This window comes from Rhodamnia argentea, chromosome 9, assembly GCF_020921035.1.
Source record: "Rhodamnia argentea isolate NSW1041297 chromosome 9, ASM2092103v1, whole genome shotgun sequence".
Classification (NCBI taxonomy): Eukaryota; Viridiplantae; Streptophyta; class Magnoliopsida; order Myrtales; family Myrtaceae; genus Rhodamnia; species Rhodamnia argentea.
Genome location: NC_063158.1, coordinates 2,692,342 through 2,702,647, shown reverse-complemented (window position 1 = coordinate 2,702,647; position 10,306 = coordinate 2,692,342). Strand labels below are relative to the sequence as shown.

The 10,306-nt window shown below is 38.5% G+C and overlaps 2 protein-coding genes across 2 annotated transcripts; both read right to left on the bottom strand.

Annotated features, from left to right (window-relative positions):
• Positions 1–1,046: 1,046 nt before the first annotated feature.
• On the bottom strand, positions 1,047–2,056 carry LOC115756122 (protein LURP-one-related 11-like). The gene is made up of 3 exons (XM_030695808.2): positions 1,789–2,056; positions 1,462–1,692; positions 1,047–1,365 (listed from the first exon to the last, which is right to left on the bottom strand). Exons 1-3 carry the CDS (start codon positions 2,041–2,043, stop codon positions 1,231–1,233), a joined length of 621 nt encoding a protein of 206 aa, XP_030551668.2. The 5' UTR covers positions 2,044–2,056; the 3' UTR covers positions 1,047–1,230.
• A 4,120-nt stretch (positions 2,057–6,176) lies between these two features.
• Positions 6,177–6,978, bottom strand: LOC115756110 (protein LURP-one-related 11-like). The gene is made up of 3 exons (XM_030695792.1): positions 6,733–6,978; positions 6,408–6,635; positions 6,177–6,311 (listed from the first exon to the last, which is right to left on the bottom strand). Exons 1-3 carry the CDS (start codon positions 6,976–6,978, stop codon positions 6,177–6,179), a joined length of 609 nt encoding a protein of 202 aa, XP_030551652.1.
• Between the last annotated feature and the right edge of the window lie 3,328 nt (positions 6,979–10,306).

Here is a 10,306-nt window from a genome sequence, read left to right as displayed (position 1 = left end):
TGCGTCCTAACCAACGAGCCACCCATGGGTGGGTCCTACCAACTCTTTTTTGTTATTCAGTAGTTGAAGAAACACGAAAAAAGTGGAAAATTGTTACTTTTGTAGGAAAATGCTGTGAATACTACAGAGGACGATGTTAGTTATCTGTCAAAAGAACTGGAATCAATGAAGGAGAGGAATCGATTAATGGAAAGTGAACTAAAGGAACTGCAGGAGAAATATTCCGAGATGAGTCTCATGTTCGCGGAGGTGGAAGGCGAAAGGCAACAGCTCGTCATGTCTCTGCACAACCTAAAAAACTCCAAGAAGAATTGATTTGTTTTTTTCTCATTTCACAGAAAGATGGATAGGAGCATTGAACAGTTTAAGCATTGGGGATGAACGTTGAGAATCCAGAAATGAGCCATCAGGGTCAATAAAAGTAAACCTATGATACCTATTTTAACTGCTGGCTTCTCTGATTGGCATTATACATCATTAGATAGGTTTCTTCATTTGTTAATTTTTCTTGCGGGGTTAACTCTTTTGATTATACGTAATTTGTCGGTGTCTCTATCCCTGCAAACTTATTATTTAGGGGTGCTGTGTATATTTGTCTTGAGAAGTAGTGATCAATCCGTGTTTATTCATTTTTCCTCTATTGCGTAGCATTCTGGCTTCACCCTGTAGTTCTGATCTCAAAACCTGTACAAAGTCTTATCTTAGAACACTACTAAGCTTTGCCGGGAAGCAAGAAAAATTCGCAATTGCTAAACTTTTTTCGTTTGTTTCTGCTCTACAGTGTATCTGTTGTTTTTTGGTCCGCAGTCATCACCCTATTGAAAATAGTCATGTTAAGCACTATTTTGAAATTTGTTGTCGTTCAGATCAGGGGCAGGTCAATGAAGTAGGGAATGCCTCCATTTTGCTATTTGCATTCCAAAAAGACAGCACCAACATGTCTGAATGAAGAGAATATATTGTCTTGAGGAGTATCAGCAATGTTGAATGAGATTAGATGATATTACCAGGTTGCTAAAGTTAAAACTATAAGAGTGAGTGCATATGTTGAGAGAACACAAGCGTGGCTCATTTTCATATTTTCCGCTTCTTGTGTTATTACAAAATGTACAGTATTGTACAAGAACTCTCTGCCTTGCTTCTGCTTTCTTAGGGAAAAAGACTGCTCATTGGCCAAAATAAAAATAGAAGGCGTGGTGGGCTCGCCGCTCTCACTATGTCAAGATTAGATCACATTCTCCGATGCATTGATCCGAAAACAGCGACAAGAGCCACGACTAGGGAATGATCAACTTCAGGCTCCACTGCCAAAGTCAAAACATCTTCTCCTAGGTATACTCCAGAAGATGACTGCTTCCTCTTTCCCTAGAAAATCACCAAAGAAAGGCAGAGTGTTAGTTTAAGAGAATATGAAATACCTGGACTAGACTATAGAGGGGTCATATGTATGAAGAGGCCAACCTCTGCAATCAGGCCTCCTGTTCTGTTGACTATGCTGAATTCCAATTTACCAGCCGTGCTCTCTATGTTAAAACATCTTGCCTGAGCCTTATCACAGTGCACAGAAACTTGGCAGGACGATCTCCTTTTAAACATGGGACAACCTTTTTTGACGCAAAACCAAAGTTTTCCATCATTCGCATCGGATTCACTACATTTGTAACCCTCCCAGCGCCCAAAAACTCGAAGTTTCTGCATTAACATTTACTATTAGCCTCAGTCCTACAATTCATATAGCAATTGAAGTCATCTAGTTGACTTATAAATGAAGAGAAACATAACCTATACCCTTTGAATTATGGTGAAGAGAACTTTTCCGCGTAAATCCATGAGAAAAACTTTTCTGCTACCCTTCTTTTCGTAGTTATCTATACGGTAAACGATCTCGCCTTTCTGGTTGAAAACAGTGCAGCCATTTCCTTGCATGACGAGCGACTTCATCCACACCGTGAAAGCTTCCCCCTTTGGAGCCGTGTATGGAGAACAAGAAGCATCGGCCGGAGCAATTGGCACTAAAGAATGAACCTTGGCCATCTCAATCATCCACTGAACTTTGCCTTTTTCTGTGAGATCTCTCACCACCCCTTTGGGAGGAAGAGGCGCTTTTCCAGGTTTAAATACTCAGAGAAGACGGGTACCAAAGTAATGAAACATGCTTGAGGCTTCACGTTTATTGTATGCATGCATTTATTATGGAGCTCAAGTCATGACAGAGTATTATAAAGGTTGCCATTTGTTGACCCTCTGAATCCGGGAGTCTAATAGTTCACCAGAAAATGCCGTTGGACTTGTAATTATGCAGGTGCTGTTGATGACATTGGTGACAGAGAACTACGAACTAATATACAAACATTACTTTAACACTTTTGTGCTCTTTGCATTGTGTTTTATATGTGTCTTGTCTTCTTTCTGATCTGATCCTTTTGGTGTTTAATGAGCAGGAGGCTTATCCAAAGGTGACGCTAATGGACTTTGCCGATAAGCCTCCAAATTATTTTGTTTAATCATTTTGTTTCCATTTTGGGATTACCACACTTTTGTGCTCTGTAGATTCACTCACTGTTCTATATGTCAGCAATAATTTTTAGTATTTTCCGATGTCCGGTCGGATATGTGCTGCTCAAGTTATTGACTCGATCAACCTAAAACAAAATAACTGACCGTCAAGATGAGGATCACGTTTCCTGTCATTCTATGTTGTCTGGATGTTAATGTTGAAATTTGTTTGCAAAACAATAAAATAAAGTGCTTTTACTTTATCTCACATAAGATGAAAGGAAAAGTGTGAAACACTTTATAAGTTAGAATGCTAGGATAACAGAGAAATAAGCAAGTAGGCTAAAACCCAATATACTGACACGTGAGTGTGCAATTATTAGGTGCACGCTTGTGCGGTTGCTGGCACTAATCAACAATCGTATTATTATTATTTTTTATTTTTTTCTATTAAAATAATAATTTAATTGTAATGGAGTTGCGGTTATTTTTTAGGGTTAATACCACGAAAAACCCCGAACCGGTACATCCATAAAAAAATTTTAAACCGGTACACTTGTGACAAATTTATTCAAATTATTTTTTTGACCCCGTAAAACCCAAAACCGATACATCTATGATAAATTTACCTCAAACTATTTTTTTGACCACCAAAAACCATAAACTAGTATATATGTGACAAATTTACCCTCAAACAAGTAGATTTATGATAAATTTACCCTCTGTTAATTTTCTTTAAATATTTTCTTTAAATTGATTTAATACTCCGAAAAATCTCAAATTGATACACCTATGAGAAACAAAGGGTAAAAACCTCAAATGGGTACACCTATCAACTACCACGTGTCGTTTAACTTAGCAATTTGATGATAAAATTTAACGAAAATTAATGGAGGGTAAATTTATCACAAATGTACCAGTTTAGTGTAAATTTGTCACGGATATACCAGTTTAGAATTTTTGATGGTCAAAAAAATAGTTTGAAGTTTGGAGTAAATTTGTCACAAATGTACATGTTTGAGTTTTTCGTAGTATTAACCCTATTTTTTAATATTAATCTCGAATTTTAATTGATTAATTATGTCTAAGGGTTGAAACTCTTCATGTTTGAAACTATCAAGTTTGAAGAGTTGTGTCTATCCGAATTAGCAGTTTTTGATACGAAAAGTTATGACATTTTCGGAACACCATGTCTGTCGCAAAAGGTTTTTTCGTATATATATGCTCATTGTACATTACTTCTTCTTCCGTTTTTCGATCTTTTCAAAACAAGAGAAGTGCAGCCTTTGTTTTTTGTTGTTTCTCTGGAGAGTTCTTGGAGAAATTTTTGAATTGCTAGCAACGTTGTGGGGTAAATAATTCCTTAAAGAGAGTGCCATATTGTTCATTATGTTCGCTAAATTTCCCAACAGTTAACACTAGATTTATCCACATGAGCAAGAAACACCAAAAAATTCAAGGTAGAAACCAAGTATGCAGTTACTTCACAGTGATATCAAGTCATAAGTGTCTCGTCTTACCGGCATAATAAGTTTTTCCTATGAAATTAAGTGCTCGCTAAGAGTGCTTTGACGTGCCAGGATTTGGCTCCCTTTTTGCGATCTTTCGCTGGCCCGAGGCAGAGGCGATGACAAGTGAAGGAATGCATTGCGTTTCATGGGTAGCTAGTATGGGTTTTCGGGGTATTTGAGTATGACAAACAGTTGACCCCGAGTAACAAATTCATTGGTTAGGAAAACTCTTGATGAAGATTCGAACCAAACTATGGGCCTATTTGATTCAGCATTTACAAAGGACTTTGAGGCTCTAAAGTACCTTGGCCAAATGTAAATAGCGTTTGATTAATTTTTTTGCTCAACTTTGAAAAAATGCAATTGCATTTCTAAAGACCCGAAAGTCCTTTAGCGCAAATGACCTCGAGGTACTTTGAAAAGTTGCATTTCCGAAATGCAACTTTTTTTTTCTTTTTAACTTTGTCACCTCCACTTGCCGCCACCCGTCGCCTCTGCCGACCGCTACCGCCCACCGACCACCATCACCACCAATAGCCGCCACCCGCCCACCCATCGCCGCCGACCACGGTCTCCGTCACCGACGCTTGCCCAACAACCGCCGCCGCCACCGATGACCACCGCCCGCCAACCGTCTCCTCCTATTGCCGCCCACCGCCCACGGACCACAGTTCACCGGCCACCGTCGTTGCCATTGCCACCAACCACCTCCGCCCACCACCATCACCCGCCGACTGTCGTTGCCACCGACCGCCGCCGCCTCCTGCCCAAACGCTGCCACCGCCACTCTCAATTGCCTATTGACCGCCTCCTCGGCCACCACCACCACCGCCGCCCGCCACCGCCCACCGTCACCTACAGCTGCCACCGCCATCCACCGTTACCCATTGTCATCACTTTTTTTTTTTTTTCAAAAAGTAAAAATACTTTACAAAATATATTTTTCATCAAACGGCATTTACGTTAAAGTTGCTTTCCAACGTGTTTTTAAAAAACAATTTACCAAATATTACTTGTATTTTGGAAAAGGCCTTTAGCTTAAAGATATTTCATTTTTTTAAAGTCCCTTTGAACCAAACAGGCCCTATATAGATCACAACGAGACCAATTGGTTTCAACTTGTTAATATAAATTTCGCGTATAAATAAGAAGCGCAAAACTAATACAAGCACCATCGGAACTGACCCCATAAAATAAAAGCACCGTAAGATCAATTTAATCATTCATAATATGATAAGAGACATGGTATTCACATATGAAGAACCAAAAAAAACAAAAACAAAAAAATGATGTGAATGAAAATTTCTATTTTGTCACAAGAAAGTTGCTACACCGGAAATTCTTTTATTTTTTAATGGGTTTGAAGGTTCAGTGGTCGTATCAAAGCAAGATGACTCGGACGATCTCTTTGGTACATTATTATAAACAATGTCGTCAAGGAATATCACCTAGTGCATCTGCTATGGCTCTCGTGTTGCCTTTAATTATATCCACGTTATACTAAATGTAATGGGCTTATATTTATTTATATGCGTAGGCGGAACATTTGTATTTATCCAGATGGACAGCGTTTTGCTGAACTTGTCCGTATAAAAATGAGAAAAATAATGATTAAATTACGTGAGACATTTTGTTTTTTTTTTTTTCCTTCTGCTCTACGGTGTAACTATTGTTTTCCAGTCTGCAGAGTCATCACCCTAATGAAAACAGTCATGTTAAGCACTAGTTTGAAAATTCCTTGTCGTTCATATCAGAGACAGGCCAATGAAGTAGGGAATGCCTCTCTTGTTTCTGTTTGAAATTTCCAGAGAGACAGAACAGAATGCAACACATTTCATGAGCAAAAGATAACTTTTAAGCTGGTAATGTTGCTGAACGAAGAGAATATCTAGTCTTCAGGAGTATCCGCAACGGCGTATGAGATCAGATGATCTTTTTACCAGGTTGCTTTAGTTAAAAGTGAAAGAAGATAGTGTATCTGTTAAGAAGTCTCAAGTGTGACTCATTTCCATATGTTCCACTTCTTGTGTATTACAAAATGTACAGTATTCTACGGGAACTCTCGGCCTTGCTTGTGTTTTCTTGGGGAAAAAGACTGCTCATTGGACCCAAAAGAAAAAGGAACGCATAGTCCGGTGGACTAGCCGCTCTTACGGTGTCGAGATTAGATCACATTCTCCGATGCATTGATCCGTAAACGGCAACAAGAGCTACGACAAGGGACTGATCAACTTCAGGCTCCACAAACAAAGTCAAAACATCATCTCCAAGGTATACTCCAGAAGATGACTGCTTCCTCTTTCCCTGGAAAATCATCAATGTAAAGGCACATTATTAGTTTGAGAGAAAAGGAATTAGGTAGACTAGATTAAGAGTGTTCGAATGTCTGAAGAGGCTAACCTCTGCAATCAGACCGCCCGTTCTTTCGACTATTCTGAACTCTGATTTACCCGCCACACTCTCAATGTTAAAGGTATGCTGACCCTTATCGCAGTGCACAGAAACTTGGCAGGACGATTTCCTTTTGAAGATGGGACAACCTCTTTTTACGCGAAACCACAGTTTTCCGTCCTTCACGTCCTGTTCGTCACATTTGTAGCCCTCCCAGCGCCCCAGAACTCGAAGTTTCTGCATTTAACATTTGTCATTAGCCTCAGTCCTATAGTTCATATAGTAATCGAAGTTATCTAGTTGACTACTAAGTGAAAAGAAACATAGCCTATACCCTTTGAATTATGGTGAAGAGAACTTTTCCGCGTAGATCCATCAGAAAAACTTTTCTGCTACCCTTCTTTTCATAGTTATCTATACGGTAGACGATCTGGCCGTTCTGATCGAAGACGGTGCATCCATTTCCTTGCATGACGAGCGACTTCATCCACACCGTCAAAGCTTCTCTCTTCGGAGTCATGTACGAAGAACAAGAAGCATCAGCTGTGGCAATTGACACCAAAGAATGAACCTTGGTCATCTCATCCACTTAACTTTGTTTTTCTGAGAGAACTCACCACCCTTTTCTGTTTGAGCGCTCCCGAAATGATAGGAGGAGGAGGCACTTTTTCGGGTATAAATACTCTGGAGAAGACGGAAGTCGAGTATTAAACGTGCTTGAGGCTTCACGTTTATGGCATGTATGCACAAACTATGGAGCTCAACGCTTTGTTTATTCAATCCTAAGAGTATTATAATGGTTACCCAATTGTTGACCTTCTGGATCTGGGAGTCTAACAGTTCAGCGGCCAATGAAGTTGGACCTGTCACTATGCAGAGGCTGTTGATGACAATGGTGACAACAATATAAATAACATAACAAAACATTACCTTTACACTTTCGTGCTCTTTGCATTGAGTTTTATGTGCATTGTCTGCTTTCAGATCTGACCTTTTCCCTGTTTTTTTTTTTTCTTGGGGTCAAATTTTCCTGTTTAATTAGTGGGGGCTTATCCTAATAGAGAACCTGGCCACGCTTAAGTATGCGAGCGGGGCCGAAGGCGACGGGAATGAACTTTACCGATAAGCCTCCTGAGTAAATGATCTTGTTTCCATCTGGGACTACGATGTGTTACCTCTTCTGCATCAAGAATAACATGTCTGCTGGCGCTGGGTTATTTTAGAGCCAATGATTTGTTAAGCCAACCGAGAATAAGCAAGTAGTAAAAATTCTTCTATCCATATTGTGCGTCTCGTTTTAGTGAATTAGTTCAGCAGATTGAAACTGAGATTCATGACACAAACTCATCAAATACTCATTACTAAGAAATATACTGTATTTACACAGTTGCCCCAACGGGGCCAACGCCCCTAGAAAGCCAGAGAACTTTTATAGTTTGAACCCGTATTTTGTTAGTAGTTTGGGTTTGGGCCCGTAAATAGCAATTGTTATACATAATCTTTTTTTTCTTGTAATTAATAGTTGTAACGGAGAAGTGGGAGATACGAATTACAACATAAACCTATGTTGGATGTGGGTCTCGTTTAAAAATGAATTAGGATAAACTTTATGTCTCGATTTCTCTTTCTCGTATTTACTTTCTATTTTGTTATTGTTGTGTCTCTAATCTAATAAGGTGCACATAATCATCAAGAACCTATTGATTAACACATGAAAATGTGGAGTATGTTCAGCCTAGGGAAGCATCCAGGAGCCACAGATTGTGCTTAACGACATGAAAATGTGGCAAATATCATTGCTTGACTGGCCTGAGTTTTATTGACGTGGACAAACGACGTTAAGTTGGCCAGTAGCTCAGAACCTTTTATATTAGAAAAAAAAAACTAGTTTACTTGCACATGTGAAGCATGAGGTTGAGATTTCTAATTTTGTTGAAAATATGTTTACTAAAGCACATTCTCTGCTATGAAAGATTCAATTCATATGAAAATTAAGTACTTTTGAAGAGTAGTAGTTGTGACCATAGAAGAAAGTACCACACAAGAATAAAATGTTCTATATGTTATTGGATGTTGTATATTTTAATTTGATGATCAAATGAGGGAGAATTACAAAAATAGTCCTAAAACTATTACAATTGTACCAATTCAATTCTAAACTCTTTTTTCCCCGCCAAATGAGTCCTAAACTTTTTGCATATGCATCAATTCAATTTATCCGGCCAATCTTGATTGGAAATTGCTAACATGAACGCTAGCCCTCCTATATGGCGCAACCGACACTAACATGGACAACTTTCAATAATATTTTATTTTAAAAAAAAATCTTTTATTTTTCCTTTTTTGTTTTCTTTCTTTCTCTTTTTGTTTTCTTCCCTTCCTCTAGTCGATTGCAGGACCTCGGCGACCATTAAAAATTGCTAGAGGAAGGGAAGAAAAAAAAAAGAGAAAGAAAAGAAAAGGAAAACGAAAGTACAAATTGGAAAAAAACATTAAGATATTATTAAAAATTATCCACATTAGCGCTTACCGCGCCGACCGCACCATGTAAAACGGCCAACGTCCATGTCAGCAATTTTTGGCCAAAATTAGCTAAATTGACTAAATTGGGACAAATGAAAATGATTTAGGACTCAATTGGCCAAAAAAAAAAAAGAGTTTAGGATTGAATAGCCACAATTGAAGTTAATTTAGGACGTCTCTCACGGAATGATGTAGGATTATTTGTCTTAAATAGAAATTTTATTAGATGTTCAAAATGATCCCTTTCACTTTTTGGAAAAAGTTCAGGATAGCCCATGTATTTTCCACCGTTCACGCCACCCCTCCATAATTATTTAACGAAGTACCGACCAGGAGCATTTACTTATACAAGTTGGTCTTTTTTCTACATTTGGTTCACTGTTCCATCCGTCAGCACTGTTCTTAGAAGCATGCACGGTCGGATAAGTGCTGCTCAACTTCGTGACTCGATCTAAACTAAAATAAAATCAAGATAAGAGCCACGTTTCGCATCTTTTTAATAATTAAGATGTTAAGCGACACCACAAATTCAAGGTAGAAGCCAGATACATTGTTACTCCGCCGTTGATGATTCATGGACAAGCCTATCCGTATGATGATAAGAATGATTGTTAGAATGCACAAGTGTCATGTGTGAGTTGTGAAGTATAGTTAGAGCTTAAAATAAGTAATTAATGTACTCATAAGCGTCTCATCTTACCTGCTTAATAAGCTCTTTTAGTGAAATCGAGCACTCTAGATGAGCTAGTTAACTGGTGCCAGGATTTGGCTCCCTCTCTGTGTTTTTCCATTGGTGAGACAACAATTTGGCCCGAGGGAGGCGACGGCAAGTGAAGTCATGTATGTATTGCATATTTACGAGGAGCTGGTAGGGATTTTCGGGGTTCTTGGTTAATACAAACTTGATCCAAGCGGAAAATTTATTGGTAAGGAGTACTCTCGATCCAAATCCAAGCCAAAACTATAAAGATCACAATGAAACCGGTGTCCAATAACGTCGTCTCGCTACCGATTTCAAATTAATGATGTAAATTCTTCATATAGACAAGAAGCATACTATTGTTACTAAACTGTCAAACGTCGATACGAGGTAAGAAGCAGACCATCATATCGATCTAATAACTCATAATATGATTAGAAACATAGTTACCACGTCTATAGAATCATAAACTAAAAGAATGAGGTTGAAGAAATTTCTATTTTTTTATTTGTTATTTTTTTGTGTGTGTAAAGAAGGGCTATAACTTTTCAAATAAAATAACATGCATTATTTATAAATAACCGAATGCGCACGCCTTCGTCTTCGGTCAATGCCAATCTTTTCTCCTTACACCCCACCACAATACATCATACTCTTGTTCCTCATTGTATTAGCTGAATTATGC

What these genes read in the sequence shown, in the direction of transcription:
- LOC115756122 (XM_030695808.2), bottom strand. Translation starts at nt 2,043, where the DNA reads ATGATTGAGATGGCCAAGGTTCATTCTTTAGTGCCAATTGCTCCGGCC. An exon ending in TCTTCACCATAATTCAAAGG is followed by an intron (nt 1,693 to 1,788) that starts GTATAGGTTATG and finishes ATGTTAATGCAG; the next exon opens with AAACTTCGAGTTTTTGGGCG. An exon ending in CAGGAGGCCTGATTGCAGAG is followed by an intron (nt 1,366 to 1,461) that starts GTTGGCCTCTTC and finishes GTGATTTTCTAG; the next exon opens with GGAAAGAGGAAGCAGTCATC.
- LOC115756110 (XM_030695792.1), bottom strand. Translation starts at nt 6,978, where the DNA reads ATGACCAAGGTTCATTCTTTGGTGTCAATTGCCACAGCTGATGCTTCT. An exon ending in TCTTCACCATAATTCAAAGG is followed by an intron (nt 6,636 to 6,732) that starts GTATAGGCTATG and finishes TGTTAAATGCAG; the next exon opens with AAACTTCGAGTTCTGGGGCG. An exon ending in CGGGCGGTCTGATTGCAGAG is followed by an intron (nt 6,312 to 6,407) that starts GTTAGCCTCTTC and finishes ATGATTTTCCAG; the next exon opens with GGAAAGAGGAAGCAGTCATC.